The 16,587-nt window shown below is 50.9% G+C and overlaps 2 protein-coding genes across 2 annotated transcripts in view; one reads left to right on the forward strand and one right to left on the reverse strand.

Annotated features, from left to right (window-relative positions):
- LOC311530393 (C-type lectin domain family 2 member B-like) overlaps positions 1-16,587 on the reverse strand; it is a 48,439-nt gene that overhangs the window by 6,534 nt on the left and 25,318 nt on the right. The gene's annotated exons all lie outside the window — the stretch shown is intronic.
- LOC311531307 (killer cell lectin-like receptor subfamily F member 1) lies at positions 4,159-14,729 on the forward strand (the record flags this gene model as incomplete). The annotated part of the gene is made up of 6 exons (XM_084648552.1): positions 4,159-4,243; positions 7,760-7,858; positions 9,802-9,963; positions 11,401-11,555; positions 12,602-12,714; positions 14,606-14,729. 6 exons carry the CDS (start codon positions 4,159-4,161, stop codon positions 14,727-14,729), a joined length of 738 nt encoding a protein of 245 aa, XP_084504678.1.

Raw genomic sequence — 16,587 nt, forward strand, 5'->3', positions numbered from 1 at the left:
CCCAGATCACTGAGATCAGACTGGGTGTCCCCTCTCCTGCAAGACGTGAGCTGTCAGCTGGTAACCGACCCATAATTCACCTGGGATCAGGTCTCTCCCCCTCCCTCCCAACAACACCACAAAGGTTTTAATCGACCAGAAGGACAGTAGGAATCCCAGACTGGATCAGACCTGAGATCCCTCTAGTCAAGCATGTTGTCTCCAACCAGGGACGCTGGAACGGTGGCGGAGGGAGCAGGAGGCCATGGCCTCATCCCACTTTTAAAAGTGGAAGGGTTATGCCCTCTCACTTCTTATTGGCCATAAGGGTGAGCGACGGGGATAAGAGGGGGCAGAGAGAAGCGAGCAGGGGCGGGCCCTTGGGGAAAGGGGCGGTGCATGGGCGGGGCTTCAGGGGAAGGGGCAGTGTGGGGGCGGGGCCTCAGGGAGAAGGGGTGCCATGAGGGGCTGGGCCAAGGTTTGGGTGCTGGTGCGGGACCTTGTGTCGCTCCTGTGTCCAGCAGCGGCTAGAGCTCCAAATATTGGCAAACCGCTTGGCCCAAAAGAGGCAACGTTGCATTGTGTGATCTGAAAAGAAAGTTAAATCATAGACCACAGTGATCGTGTAAGGAAACCAGCTCCCCTTCCCCCCCAAGCTTTAACTCTCTCTCGGATGGGAGTGTCCTAGGATTCCTTCGGCCTTAGCTGCTTCCTGCAGATTGTGTTTAAATGCTGTTTTATTCATGTATGCAGCGGGTGCGAGTCACTTGCCAGGATTATCTGGGTGTGTCTCACTTCATCGCTTCCCTGCCACTGGGGCCTTGGACACCTGGGTCCCTCCTGTTCTCTGCCTGTGGCACAAAAAAGTCTAGTCTCCTGGGCGGGGGGGGGGGGGCTGTAATGTGTTGGGTTTGGTGTGCGGGGTGCTGGGTGGTGTCGGTGGCCTGTGACACACAGGCGGTCGGAGCAGATGGGCCGGGGGTCCCTTCTGGCTTTAAACTCTATGACCGTGGTCGCTGCCTATGCCCTGTGTATCCTAGCGCTCTCCTGGCGGCTACCTCTCCCCGAGCAGCACTGGAAAGCGGGGCCCATTTCGAAAGCCGCCAACACACCCTTACTTTTGCAGGGCACAGGAAAACAGGCATCAAGTCAGCCCCGGCGCGAGGTGGGATTTGATCCCCGTGCTGACGTTTTTGGGGTTGCAATTTCCTGTCGAGCTGCCCAATAAACAACAGCACAGAAACGGGCCTAGTAGCAGAGCGCGGGCGGCCGGCCGCTCTAAAAATAATATTTCGGGACTCAACTCGGCTAGCTAAGGAAATCACCGTTTCCGTTGCAGGCCACTGGCTCCTCTTCGGCTGAGGGGAGGGATAGCTCAGTGGTTTGAGCATTGGCCTGCTAAACCCAGGGCTGTGAGTTCAATCCTTGAGGGGGCCATTTAGGGATCTGGGGCAAAAAATGGGGGATTGGTCCTGCTTTGAGCAGGGGGTTGGACTAGATGACCTCGTGAGGTCCCTTCCAACCCTGATAGTCTATGATTCTATGAGGGTCAGAAGCCAGGGACTTGGGCCTAGCTCTTGAAAGTCTAACATCCATGGATCTGGCCCCGGGGGGTGGGGGTCCTACCCACCCCTGAAATACTTGGGAAAACAAATGGTTTGGGCAGCGAGGGGAATGAACTGGCAGCAGTGGGCAGTGATGCCCTGGCAGACCGGCTCCTTCGGAGGAAGACAGAGGGAGTTTAGGGCAGGCTTCTGAATGCCAGTGAGATTTGGGCGGCTTAAGGGCTTGGCCTCCCCCCCGACCCCGCCAGCCTTGTGGAGGCCTCTCTATCCCAAACCACAGCCCCCCGCCTATCCCAGCTCTGGCCAACCCCCTCACAGCTCTGCCGGTGCCCTCAATCCTGGCTTTCAGCCCCCACTGCGGGCACGGAACGGGATGAGGGGGGCAGGGGGCCATGGCCCCCCCACTTTTTACTGGCTGAAAGGGCAAGTCACAGGGGAGGGGGTGGAAAGAAGCAAGCAGGAGGAGGAGGAGTCATGGGGGAAGAGGTGGCGCCTTGGGGAAAGGGGCGGTGTGAGGGCATGGCCTCGGGAGGAATGGGCGGCGTGAGGGTCGGGGTTCGGGGAGACAGGGAGGTGCGTGGGTAGGGCCTTGGAGCGGGCGGTCACACACCAAAGAGGCAGGAGCTAGGTGGATGGAAGAATTTTTTTCTAGCCACTTAGCTGCATCCACACCAGCGGCTAGGTCAACCTAACTATGGCACCCAAGGCCTTCAGGTTTTCACATCCCTGAAGGAGGTCGCAAGGTCGATCTAGTTTTGGAGCCTCGACCAGGCCTCAGTCGACAGGTTGGTGACCAAGAGGCCCACCTCATTTTGGAAGGGCAGCCGGTTCTGGCCAGTGGGAGGACAAAGGGCTGAGGTGAGAAGACCCTGGGTGACCTGACCAGACAGTTCCAGACAGTGGGGAACAAAGGATGGAAGAGACAGGGCCCCGGAAGAGAGAGGGCCCAGGTGACCCGTTTACTTGGGATCAAAGACAAAGGACGGAGGAGGGGCTGCTAGGGAAGGTGATATAGGATGATCGGCTGGAAAGAGGGGGCTTCTGGACTGGGCTTCCCCTAGCAGTTTAAGGGCTCCCAAGGAGTTTGGGGGTACCTGTCTCCTTGAAGCTTCTTAAAGGTTTGGGGAACTTGAAAGAAACTGGATCTTTCTTCAGCCCCATTTTCAGCTTCCCCAAAACTTTCACGGCCTTTTAAGGTGTACATTGACTGAGGCAGGGCTCAGGAGGAGCCCGTACCTCACTGAAGACATGCTGTGCTGCCCAGAGGGGCTTTCCTCTCTGGAAACTCCCCCAGTCTGCCCGCCGAGCAGCCTGCTTAAAGGAGACGCACCCGCATCTTCACAGCCTCCTGCCGAGTAGCCTTTGCTAGAGCCCACAAAGGGGAACTCAGCCATGATCACCACAGACATCAAACCAAGCGTATGTCTCTCTTACAGCTGTGGCGAACAGGGCTGGAGGTGCCTCGGTTCCAGATGGCCGCAGCCAGCTGACACCTTATGAATGCCAGGCCCAGCATGATTGTCAAACCATTTCCCTGCTTTGCCCACTGTGTGGCTCATCCCTTGAGCGCTCACAGCTCCTGTTTCCCACACAAAAGGCAGCGGCTTCTTGATGGTGCAGGAACAGCCATGATCTGTGTGGTATCGAAACCTGTGCAAAAAAATTATATGCTATTGTAACACCGACAGACCCCCCTCAGTCGTCGGCGGGCGGAATCAAACTTGGGACCTCTGGATCTTAGTGCTTGAGCTAAAAGCCGACTGGCTGTTAGTTAAGGCCGTACAGCAGACTCCTTTTATCTCTCTCTTTAAGTGGTCTCAGTGCCACTACAGAACACCACACTCAGATGGTGTGTGGGTTACACTATCACTTAAAGAAAAGGAGGACTTGTGGCACCTTAGAGGCTAACCAATTTATTTGAGCATGAGCTTTCGTGAGCTACAGCCATGCATCCGATGAAGTGAGCTGTAGCTCACGAAAGCTTATGCTCAAATAAATTGGTTAGTCTCTAAGGTACCACAAGTCCTCCTTTTCTTTTTGCAAATACAGACTAACACGGCTGCTACTCTGAAAACTATCACTTAAAATTTTCCGGGGGTTTCCTAGTCCTGCTGGCGGGCTAAGGCACTGTGTAGGGAAGCCTGCAATATGGGTCTCAGCAGTGAGTTTGAAAAGCACTGACTTTGCACAAGGTGGGGTTGAGTTGTGCCTCTCTGCCTCAGGGAGCAGCCTGTTTTGTCTCTCGCTGTTTTGGGGTTCTTATGTGTCATCGTTTTAAATTCTCAGCATTAAAGTCCTGTTACGTTGCAATCTTCCATCAACAATATTTTATGTTTTTCATCTAATTTGTCTCTGGATATGCCATGAACGTAATAATATGCTTTCACCCCAAAAATTCTGGCTCTGCAACATAATCACCCTAGAGCAGAATATGGAGTCGGTGTCTTCATTAGCCTTCAGTAAGGTAGGGAAAAAAAACACTGAGCAGCCTCTGCCTGATACCACTTCCTGATGTTGGCTGAGTCACCTGTCTCCGTTCGCATATAAAGAAGCAGCTGCCCCTTTCTCAGAGCCCCAGCCCCTGGGCGTGCACTCGCCTTCGGCTGAACCAGCCATGGCTGGGGAAATAGTCTATGCTGATTTAAACATCCGTGGAGATTCGTCCCTCACCAGCCGACCCCAACCTTCTCACCACCTCAGTAAGTGCATTTTACCACCTATGTTCTCACGATGGTCGTGATACTGTATTTCTAAGGCATGCCGCAGCACGGGGAGTTTTAAGGGAGATTGTACAGCACCTTGATTCTGCTCAGTGTCAGGTGAAGCACTGGCCCATGGGTCTGGATTGGGATCTGTAATCCTTTAACACAATAGAGAGCGCTCTGAGAACCTGCTGAATAGTGATGTGTCTCAGAACCCTTCATGGCCGCTTGTAGTCTTACACACTGATCTGAACGTAGGCGAGTTGTAGGATAGGACCTCTAAGGATTCTTGGTTAAAGTGAGCTGTAGCTCACGAAAGCTCATGCTCAAATAAATTGGTTAGTCTCTAAGGTGCCACAAGTCCTCCTTTTCTTTTTGCGAATACAGACTGACACAGCTGTTACTCTGAAACCTGGTTAAAGAAAGGAAATGTACAGGTTTCGCTATGGGATTTGTGTGTGGGACAGATGGGGGCAAATCGAGGAGCAGAGAAAGAGGTGCAATGGGCATGTCTGGGGAAGGATGAGCAGTAATTAGCACGAGAATCTGGGAGGACTAGGATTTCAGTGTTTTACTGATTCAGCTCTTGGTTACTTTAGCGGGAGCCTTGAGTGGTCTTGTTGATTTGTTCCCCTGTAACATCGTCTCTTAAACTAGATTGCAAAATCTTAGGTGCTCTTCTTTTACCGTGTGCGTACAGCGGCGCTCAGTGCGAGGGGCCCACTAGGAATGACTACAACACAAATATTGAATCATTAACAGAAATAGAATTAAGGCCAGGTTCTCATCTGTTAGACCGGTGCAAATCCAGAGTGAGCTCTCAGTGCCGGATTCTGACCTCTTCTGTAAATCTGGAGTGACCCCACTGACATCAATAGATTCAGGGCTGGAGTCTGATCTTAGTCGATCTGGAGCGACCCCCACTGCAGTCAGTGCAGTCAGGGATGGATTCTGGTCTCAGTGACTCCACTGTAAATCTGGAGTGACTCTCCTCAGTTAACTGCTTTACTCTGTATTTGCCCTAGGGTAGCTGGGACCAGATTCTGGCAGAGGCTGAGGAGGTACAGAGAGAGGTGGAGAGATTGGGGGCGTCCGCTGCAGGAAGACATGGAAGATCTGCTGGGGGTCGGGGGCAAGAGGAGACGAGGGGTAATGATTCCAGTGTCTACTGCTGGAGGTGGTCGATTCTCCGTAGGATAGAGAGAAATCACTCTCCTTCTCTCTTGTGTGTGACCAATACTCAAAGTGCATCGGTCACATTAACACATCCCCACAAACCTCCCGCAGTGCATTATGACACAGCTCTGCCTGTAACAGCTAAACCCCCTCCTGGGGTTGGGGGGAATTCCCGTCCCCCTCCAGGGTGGCAAAATCGACCCCACTTTATTGCCTCTCCTCCCCAGCTGAAGGCTGCAAGGGGGCAAATTAATTTCATACCAGAGCTCTCTACCAGAGGCAAAAATGAATCATCCACTCCTGTTCAGCCACTATCCCTCACTTTAGGGGCAGCATGGCCCGTTAAAGCTCTCATCCCCCCCACCCCCCCTAAGTGGAGTAGCATTCACTTTGCATGGCCTTAACCCTGCCCCACGGCCGACGGTGTCGTCCTAGCCCCACTGAAGTCAATAGCAGAACTCCCACTGACTTCAGAATTTCATGGAAATGTAGGACAGAAAGGGACCGCGATAGGTCGCCTAGTCCAGTCCCTTGCACTGAGGAAGAACTAAGTATTTTCTAGACCATCCCTGACAGGTGTTCGTTTAACTTGTCCTTAAAAACCTCGAAAGATGGAGATTGTACAACTTCCCCTCCCCAGGTCCCTGGCGCTTAACTACCCTGACAACTAGGAAGTTTTTCCTAATGTCCAACGTAAACCTCCCATGCTGCAATTTAAGCCCGTTGCTTCTTGTCCTGTCCTCAGTGGTTAAAGAGAACAATTCATCACCCTCCTCTTTACAACAAACTTTTATGTACATAACGTCTGTTATGTCCCCACTTTGTCTTCTCTTCTCCAGACTTAAAAAAATTGGGTTTGTTTAATCTTTCCTCGTAAGTCCTGTTTTCTTTACTCATTTTTGTTGCGCTCCATTGGCCTTTCTCTAGTTTGTCCACATCTTTCCCGAAGCGTGGTGCCCAAAACTGGACACAGTACTCCAGCTCAGGTCTTATCAGTGCTGAGTAGAGCAGAACCATACTCCTCGCGTCTTGCTTACAACGCTCCAGCTAATACATCCGAGAGTAAAGGTTGCTCTTTTTTTTTGGTAACAGTATTCACCCAGCGTTCCCATCAGGGCTGACACCAAACTAAACTGACACAATTAAACCAGCAACAAATTCAGCTCAGTGACAGCTGGCCGTTCATCTCTGTAGCCTTTCCCCACAGAGTTCTCACTTCACACCCCAGGCATTGTGCTGAGCCTCATGTAGGTCACAGGCTGAGAGAGCACAAAGAGGAGCGAAGACCGCAATGAGGCCGACTAGTGCCTGTGCGTTTCTTCCTTTCTTCCACAAGTGACTGGACTGCTACCAGTCAGAGCTGCGAGCTGGTGCCTGCGTCACAAGATTTAACACATCCTTGAGTTTTTGATAAGAATATATACTGGCCTGGTAATGCAGGAAAAAATGTGGGTGGTAGATATCGAGGCATGAAACATAGCAGGAGTACAAATGAATCCATTATTTAGATGGACGGTGAGACCATCTAGAGTCATATTAGACAACGAAGGCCTAAGAGGTGTAAGCCTGTGTGCTACTAATTCACAGGGAGGACTGGTTGAAATGTTTCTGTTGAGTCAAGTTTCAATGGAAAATTGGGTTTTCGGCTAGATAATTTTTTGCTTGCAAGCAGCATTTGCTTTCTGCAGAAAACGTAAGTCGGTTCTTTGGTTAAAAAAACAGAATGCCTGAAAATAAAACTCTTTGCCCTGGTGCCACATGGGAATTGCAGTTTAGTTTCTTCATGTGCCCAGTCTCTTCTATGGGTGGGCTCCCCAGCTGGACTACATCTCCCATGATGCACCGGGGCCCAGGGACACCCTGATGCCCATCTTCTCCCCCCCAACAGAGGAGACCACAGGGTATCATAGGAGATGTAGTCCAACCAGGAGCCTGGCCTACAGAGGAGAATGAGAAGGAACCTGAACTACAAGTCCCACGAGGAAATAAAGCAACATTTCCAAATCAAAATATTTCAGTTTTTGGTGATGGGGGGTTGGGGCAAATTGTTTTGTTTTTGTTGAAAATTCATAGTCTTCATCAGTTCTATTGTTCCAGAAGTTACAATGCAACATTCTGGCTAGACAGTCACAGGGGGGCTCCGAAGCATGGCATATTTCTGTCTAACAAACTGGTCTCTGTTATCACAATAAGGGAGACCTGTCTCAGTTTGGAGGTTTTTTTTAAAGACAGACTGAACCAGCAGGAGCTAACTAAGCTCCAGCCCCTTTTATAATTATTATTAGCTCACTTAACCTTAGCAGAGAGTGCTTAGTCAAAATGCCATCACTCTTACAGAATGCCATCACTTTCCCCGCTGGCGTCAGATAGCTCAGAGGGTCAGCTGGGCTGCAAACGTCGTCCTGCTGGGAGCTATGATGGCCCTGAGCGTCTGGGGTGAGTAGCTCGAGGCCACCCATCCACTTGTTTGGGGGTACAGCGAGGTATCCCACATTCTTGTGTCCCTCCACAGTGCTGCTCTCCCTCAGGCCCGCATTACCCAAGTTCCTGAGCACTAGGCAATCTTGAACATTGAACAACCTTAAAATTAATCCTCTGTGAGACAGAGCTATTATCCCCTTTTACAGATGGGGAAATTGAGGCCCACGGAGACAAAATGACTTGACCAAGGTCACATAGGAAGCCTTTGGTAGAGCAGGGATATCTCCCAGGTCCCAGGCTAATGCTGTAACCATGGGGCAGGAACTCAATTTAGGATTCTATTCCAGTTGCTAAGAGATGACTCAATACTTCACCCAGGCAGGACATGTCACATGAACAAGATAACATTGACGTATGCCATTCAAGTGACTCATTCAGGACAACTTTCCCTTTGCTAATGTGAAATGGACCTGAATGTTGTAATGAATGATCTAGCCATCTATTAATCCCCACACAGACTGCCTTATCTGTCCCCCACCATGTCACCTTATCTGACTATCTATCCCGCTCCCGCACCGCCTTCTCTATCTGTCCAGCACCCTGCATGCTGCCTTATCTAACAATCTATCCCCCCACCCCACCTTGTCTATCTGTCCCTTCACCATTATCTATCAATCTATCACCACCCTATCACCCCACACATTGCCTTACCTTATCTATCCATCCACACGCCCACCACCTTACCTATCTATCCATCTCCATACACAGCAATCTATCTATCCAACCCCCCGACACACCACCTTATCTATCTATCTACCTTATCTATCCATCTCTGTACACAGCCATCTATCTATCTATCCAGCCACCCCACCACCACCTTATCTATCTATCCATCTCTGTACACAGCCATCTATCTATCCAGCCACCCCACCACCGCCTTACCTATCTATCCATCCCCAAACAGAGCCATCTATCTATCCATCCACCCTCCCACCACCACCTTATCTATCTATCCAACCCCATACACAGCCATCTATCTATCCACCCCCAACACACCACCTTATCTATCTATCCATCCACTCTCCCCCACACCACCTTATCTATCTATCCCCATATCTGCCCCCGCACTCCGTACCAGTCAATAGACCCTCAAAAATAGTCTATTACAGAAGGTCTCAAACATGCAGCCTGCGGGCCACATGCGGCCCACAGAATTATTTCCTGCGGCCCACCATAGGCGCTGACTCCACCGGCAGCCAAGCTCCCGTCCCTCCCCCGCCCAGTACGCTGCATCCCTGCTCCTCCGCCTACATCCCAGTGCTTCCCGCCACCAAACAGCTGTTTGGCGGCGCTTAGGACTTTCCAGGAGGGAGGGAGGAGGAGCAGAGATGCGGCGCACTCAGGGAAGGAGGCGAAGAAGAGGCGGGGTCAGGGTGGGGATTTGGGGAAGGGGTTGGAATGGGGGCGGGGAAGAGGCGGGGCCTCATGGACGAGACGAGCAGTCTGAGGTATGAAGTTCAGCATGTGTGATTCTTTGCTGTGAGTAGTTGGGAAGAATGTTGGTTAAAAGTGGCAACGCATTTTGTATGAATAGTTACTTTAAAAAGTTCCTGCCATTGCAGCTATGTTGATAGACTGTTAGTGTAGAGATCATCATCAGTGTTACTGACCACATAAGGAATAGTTACAGGTGTTTATATTTTATTAAAACCCCTCTTCGCGTTACAGTTTTAAGAAAGTTCATACGCTGACTTTTAAGAGCATACTATATTACTCTTCATTTTTGACTATACTTGTGTATCGTTGTATGAAAGGGTTTCAGCGATGCGGCCCTCGGGCCAATGTACTAGTCCCCATGTGGCCCTTGTGGTGATTTGCGTTTGAGATCCCTGGTCTATTACAACCCCGTGTTCTCACCATTCCAACCCTAAATCATTCACACCGATGCTGCTATAAAGGTTTTCAGGGCGCCTGCCATAAAGCAGAGACCAGCGCAGCCTCCGTGGCCCCCGAGAGCGACAGGGTCACCGAGAGAAATGGACATGGTACAGACTGCAACTCCAGCTTGGCGTCTCACCTAAGACAGCTTCTGTGCGACTCCCCCCGGAGCAGCTCAGCAGGTAAACGCAACTCCCCTCCGCCCGCCCGGCTCCGTCCGTGGAAGAGCTCCCTGTGACCCAAATCACGGGTGCTGCTCGCAGATCCGGGCCGGGGTTGGGTCAAGCCGAGAGCAGCCTCGCGTGGTCCCACAACATCAAGGTTTCTGCGGGCAAGCTCCCCTGAATGCCAGCATGGCTGATCTGGGCCATTCCGGGCTCCTTCTCTGCAGACCTGCGCATCTGAACCTTGTCTGAAAAATGAACAACCCCATCCCGTGCTCCAGCTCAAGCAGATGCTACCGGGCTGGGGAAGGTCTCCAGCCTGCCTTGCACAGGAGATCAGGCTACGTGATGACAATTATTTCGAAGGCCAGCAGACCTTCCCACGCAGGCTGTCAGCTTCCCCTTACTTCGGATGGGGGTGGAAGAGGAAAGGGAACTGGTTAGAGAAGCAGGGTAGGTCAGGGTGGGTGTGGTTCCCCTTCCCTCCCCCCAATTCCTGTAGCGGTTGAAATGTCCCAGCAGCTGAGGATGGGGGAGGGAAGGCTGAGAGGCTGGTTCCCCTCCCCGAACTCCAGGAGAAGGCAGTTTGGGGGCATTTGACCCACTGTTCGGAACAGGGTTTACTGATGGGGGGCGTTCACACAGCTGGGAGGTGTCGGGGTGGGAGCCCTGCAGTGGTGGATTACCGCACGGGCCCAGGGGACCCATGCCTAGGGGCTGCAGCCAATTTGGGGGCCACAGAAAAATCCTCCCCCCCCGCCCCCACCGTGGCCCTGGGGCTGGAGGAGTTGGGGAACAGAGCTTCTCTGGTCGCAGCTCCGCAGTGGGGGAAAGGGGCAGAAAGGAGCAAGCAGGGGCGGGGGCAGGACAGAAAGGGGTGGGGCCATGGGGAATGGGAGGAACGAGCCAGGGCCAGGGGTGGGATGGGGGCAGGGATGTGGAAGAAGGGGGGGGCTGTGGGAGGGGCTGCAGGCAGAAGGGGCGGGATGGGGATGGGACCGCAGACGGAAGGGGTGGAGCAGGGCCACACTCCCAGCACCAGGGCCTCCCCACTTCCTCTGGTCCAGGGCCTCAGGAGACCTTAATTCACATCTGGGTTTCTGTCACTCTTTTCCCCCCACCAAGATCCCCTCAGTCCCGACCCACAACCTCCTGCTGTCCCAGCCCTGGGCTCTCCTCACCCCACAGCTCCGCCAGCGCCCCTCACGCCTAACTCACAGCTCCTGCAAGCCCAGCCCTGGGGTGCCCCCATCCCACAGCTCTGCTGGTGCCCCTCTATCTAGACCTGCAACCCTCCAGCTATTCCAATTCTGGCTTTTCTCCCAGCAGATGAAATTCTACAAGAGAGAAAAGTCCCTGGTTACCATATTTAGCCGGGAGGCTCCAAAACCATTTGCACAGTTTTGCTGAGTCTTTAGTCCCAGTAAATTCAACTCTTTACATTTCCCCTTCCAGAGGCCCCCGGGTGCAGACTCTGTCCCCTGACCTGGCTGCTGCATGGGGACAAGTGCTACTGGTTTTCTAAAGACAGCAAAAACTGGAACGAGAGTCGTGACGACTGCTCGGTGAAGAGCTCTCAAATGCTCGTGACCCAGGACCAGCGTGAGATGGTAAAGTCAATAGTAGGGCGTGGGAACTTCAGCTGGAGAGATGTCGAGCTCAACCTATCAAAATGCAGTGCTCTTCTAACCTCTCTCCCCCCCCACCCCCCAAATTCTGTAGTATCTGACCACCTCCCATGCTTTAATCTCAACACCCCATGAGATGGGTCAGTATCAGCCCCGATAGACAGATGGGCAATTTCCCTTTGTGTCCCAGTTTCCTCAGTATGTCTGGGGAAACCAAGGCACCGAGGGACTTGCCCCAAGATCACTCAGTGAGTCTGTGGGAGAGCAGGGAACAGAACCCAGGGGTCCTGAGTCACAGCAAGCATCCTAATCCCTGGACCGGGTAGGCTCTCACCTCACTTGAGTCACTCACGTTATGGTAATCGGTTAGTCTAGAGTCACGTTGGCAGCTCAACCAGCCCAAGGCCTGGGCTGTAAGGTTAGACTCGCAAAGGCCAAGCTGGTTCCCCCCGATGGGAGAAGAGTTCTCCGGAGGATGGAAACACCCACAGGAAACCCTAGAATCATTCCATTCCAGAAGATAAGTGCGGAGGATTGAGTGTAAAAACAACTGCCACGGGAAACCAGCGTTGGGCTTAAGATGCCGTACGGAGCACGTGAAAATAGTGAAATCCCACTGGCCATTTTCTGATAATCCTGAGCGTAAACGAAGGCCCACGTCCACAGAGGTGTATACAGAGGTGCAAATCCCTTTGTGCGCGTACCGTTTAAAAAAGTTCCGCTCCAAACGCCACGGGGACGTAGTTGGAAGAGTTTGACAGCTAAAATTCAGTGCCACAACTGTGTCTATTCACTCATTACTATATAGAAAGTTATAGATACATAGCTGCAGAGCTACAGTATCTAGGGTCCTGCATGTCCGATACTCTGCTTTCTTTTGGGCACAGAACTTCAAAACTTAGGGCTAGATCCTTGAAGGTAATTTTGGCTCCTTATATCCATTTATTTCAAAACCAACTGAAGGAGCCTAAATTCTTTCGAATTACGGGCAGTTACATTTATCGGTATACCTGGCCTACACTTTACAGGCATTCATAAATAACGTCACAGGGGGGAAATACCCTATTTGGATTGGACTGCACCTGACAACCTCCAAGAGAAACTGGACGTGGCTGGATGGTTCCCTGTTAAATCAAACAGGGTGAGTATTTCCTGTTTTGAATTTAAGTCTGGAATCACCTTGTAACTTGATCATTCTGGCTGTTCGTGGGGCCAAATGCAAACCTCTGCTGGGCTGGAACTAGAAGGTCACTTTCGTCCTCGGCTTCACATGTTAAGGGCCGTATTTTCAAAGTGAGCCACAAAAAAAGGAGTGATCGCAACATCTCCAGCTGAAACGGCAGTCTTACTGCAATGCGATAGGTGTGCATGCAACCTGCAATGTCATCCATTGACCTTCATCTCATTGTTCCCTTGTACTCCCCGGTCTGTCTCCATCTGTTCTTATACTGAGGTTGGAAACTCTCTGGGGAAGGGCTGTCTTTTTGTTCTGTGTTTGTACAGCTCCTAGCACACCCAGGTCCTGCTCCCAGACTGGAGCTCATAGGCATAGGCGCCGACTCCATGGGTGCTCCAGGGTTGGAGCACCCTCGGGGGAAAATTGGTGGGTACTCTGCACTCACTGGCAGCCTGGCTCCCCACCCCGCCCCCCCGTCTCAACTCACCTCCGCCTCCTCCCCTGAGCACGCTGTCCCCGCTTCTCCTCCCAGCGCTTGCTGCCGCGAAACAGCTGTTTTGTGCCGTAGAGATTGCCGAAGCTGGGGGAGGGAGGGAGAGGAGCGAGAACGCGGCGCGCTCAGGGGAAGAGGCGGGGATTTGGGGAAGGAGTCCAATAGGGGCAGGAAGGGGGCGGAGTTGGGGTGGGGACTTTGAGGAAGGGCGGGGGCAGGAGGAGGGCAGGGCCAGGGCAGGGGGGCACGAGCACCCACCAGTGCTAGGAGAAGTTGGCGCCGATGCGCAAAGGTGCTACTATAATACACCTAGTAACTAACGTATAGCGCCTCATACCATGGGATCCTGGCTCCTAGGCACAACAGTTATAGTAATTCTCCCTCATGCCCCCTGCTCTTGCCACCTACCCCCAAAAAAAAGGGGGGCAGAGAAAGTTTGAGGCTCTGTCAAGCGAGGCACGGTTTGGCTGATGGGAGACCCTATGCAGAAGCGGAGTACACGGCTTATAATTAATCTGGTGGATTCGGGGAGCCCATGACAGCTAGAGGGAACAAAGTTGCAGAGGAGAGATGGGCAGAGTCTATTCTCATTCACTCTGGGTGTGTGCGTTTCACCTAAGGCCAGCAGAGTGGGTGGGTAAGTAATTTGGTAGCCATGGCCGCCCTCTCCCAACCTCGTGGCAGGTTTGTAACAGAGATCCCCGTCCACCGAGATTCTGTTCTGATGAGGCTCTTGGGTAACGGCGCCAGAGCCTGGTCACTGGCGGGTGGGATCGAACCTGGGACCTCTGAAGCTTAGCGCATGAGAATCTGCTGCAGGGGTAGGCTGTAGGCGGACTGCGGGCCAAACCTGGACCTCCAGATGCTTTTGAACGGACCGCTAAATCTTTTCGTTCACTTATTATTGTTAGTGTGGCGTGAAAAAGGTTTCTCTGGAGTCCGGCCCTTGGCTAGGCTTTGACCAAGCAATCTGGACCTTGGCAAACAAATAATTGACTAGCCCTGCTCTGATGCATGAGCTAAAAGTGAGGCTGTAGCAGACTCATTAACCTCTAGGCCACTAGACAGGGACAGGGCACAACCCCCAGCAGGCCTGGGTTACACTAGCTGTCACCCCTTTCCCCCCACACTGTCTCTGCACATTCCTGCCGTGCATGAAACAACAAGACTAATCCCCTTCACAGTTGGTTTGTTTCTCTCTCTTTCTCCCTATCAGTTCCTTACAGGCTTGGTGAGGTATCTGAACCCTACGGGGGGGGGAGGCGGGGGGAATCAAGTGCTACTAAACAACAAGCAAGTCCTGCTCTAGGAGCGAGGTGATAGATCTAGATGCCCCTGGTGACTTTCTTTGTTTTTCTGCAGGATCTCACTATCGGCCCCTGACACTGGAAACAGCTGTGGGGTGTGGAAGGAGAATCAGATTCGTGGTGAAATCTGCCGTGGTACCTTTAAATGGATTTGCCAGAGAGAAGCGGTCCTGATATAAATGGCATTAACGAAGCCCCTATTTGATTAAGGGACACACAGGACTAAGGTTCGGGCTTTGGGTAAAGTTCTCAAAGGTGGAGGGCCGTTGCTGGGCCTGGGAAAACGCCACCCTCCACTCTGTCAGTGCTGGGACGCTTTAGAAATACACAAGAGAAAGAGCTACCCCCAAGGGACATGTGTAAGCACAGAATGAACTTGTCTGCATGCAAAGGCACATGTGCATGGAACATACACAGAGCTGCACTTCGCAGGCCATGGCTGTAGGAGGACAGATCTTCATGAACACGGGCTTCAGAGTGTTAATTAATTATTTTAATTACAAGTGCAAGTAATTACAGAGTTAGATACATTAAATCTATACAAGAACCCCTGTACTGAGTTTGTACCACTGATTAGTATATTAGCTCCCCCACTCCATTTTAATCCTTGCAGTGAGTGTTTCCCGTGGGGATAGTGTGGAAGAGTCACCCAGCTAATCTCAAACACAATTTGCTTCTGACTCACCTTTCTCCCAGCGCTGGTCTCCACTCTAGCTACACAGCAGAAGATTAGGGTGCCCTGCAGCAAACCTAGGCTTTGCAATGTCTAATCCGGCCCATCAGATGGTGCTAGGCCAGAGGAAAAAATAAAAACAAAACAATATAGACTAGAAAGTAGCTGGAAAAGCAGCAGTTTGTCCTGCAAAAGTTTCCACAGGAAACAAAAAAAACCCTGTTCAAACATTTTTAAACATCCTAACAGAACAATTTAAGTGCAAAACTTTCTTTGCCTGCTTACGTGTTTTTATTCGTTCCCCATTTCTTCCACCTTCGAGACCGTGAGTGAGAAAGGGTTTGTAGGAGGGTCGTTTAAGGAATACTTTGTGTTACGTTAACATTTAAAAGTGAAAGTATTACTTTCAGAAAGTAATATTAAGTATTAATTAATTAATTAATATTAATATTAATATTAATTTGCCACATGGAAAACATTTACTGTTTTCCATGTGGCAAAAGTTGGAAGGCAGCCAGAAAATGGAGAGAAGAAACAAAAAAAAACAGCACAATTTCAAAACATTTACAAAATTCTGAAGACCACTGGGGCTTCCCCCCCCTGAAATTGTGTTGGGGGGGAAAAAAACAAAAACCCTTCAGAAAACTAAAATATGAAGTCACTGAAAACGAAGTTTCTGGAAAAAAAAGTTAATGGTCAACTAAATTCTGTTTTCTGACAAACTTTTCATTAGAAAAATTTCAGTTGTCTCTAAGTTAGAATGAAGGAAGAGAGACTGAATAAAACAAGAGGGTCCTTCTAGCCTTAAACTCCATGACTATGAGCAAATTACAACAGAAGGAAAAAAATACAAGGGTTTTTGTTTGTTTGGTTGGTTGGTTTTTCACACTGTTCGCTTATAGGACTGACAAAGTCATAGCAAACTTTATAAAACAAAAGAAGTAAACAGCAAATCATTAAAGAGGGGAACAGCAAACACTCCATGGCATCACACGATTAATTTTTCGTTAGTTGTGAGGCTTTATACATTTCAGTTATTTAGATTCCGCCGCCATGGCTTGAGCAGATGATGTAGCTGGAAAATACCCAGCCCCCCTCAAACTAGGGGAAAATACACATCTTGTCCTCCACAAAAGTACTTGTAACTTGGCTGGCAAGTGAGTCCAAGGGGATTTAAACCCTTAAGCAACATTTGCAAGTGAACCTTAAAGCATCTAAAGACTCTTCAGTCTTAGAGTTTTATGCACATATTGATCTTTGCCCTTATCTAAGTTTCTTTAGCAAGGTCAGGAAACCCACCTGCTTACCCTGAATCAGATTTTGCAGTTTGTTTTGCTTACTGATTAAAAACTTGATCACGGGGA

This window comes from Lepidochelys olivacea (genome assembly GCF_965140295.1).
Source record: "Lepidochelys olivacea isolate rLepOli2 genome assembly, chromosome: 14".
Taxonomy (NCBI): domain Eukaryota; kingdom Metazoa; phylum Chordata; order Testudines; family Cheloniidae; genus Lepidochelys; species Lepidochelys olivacea.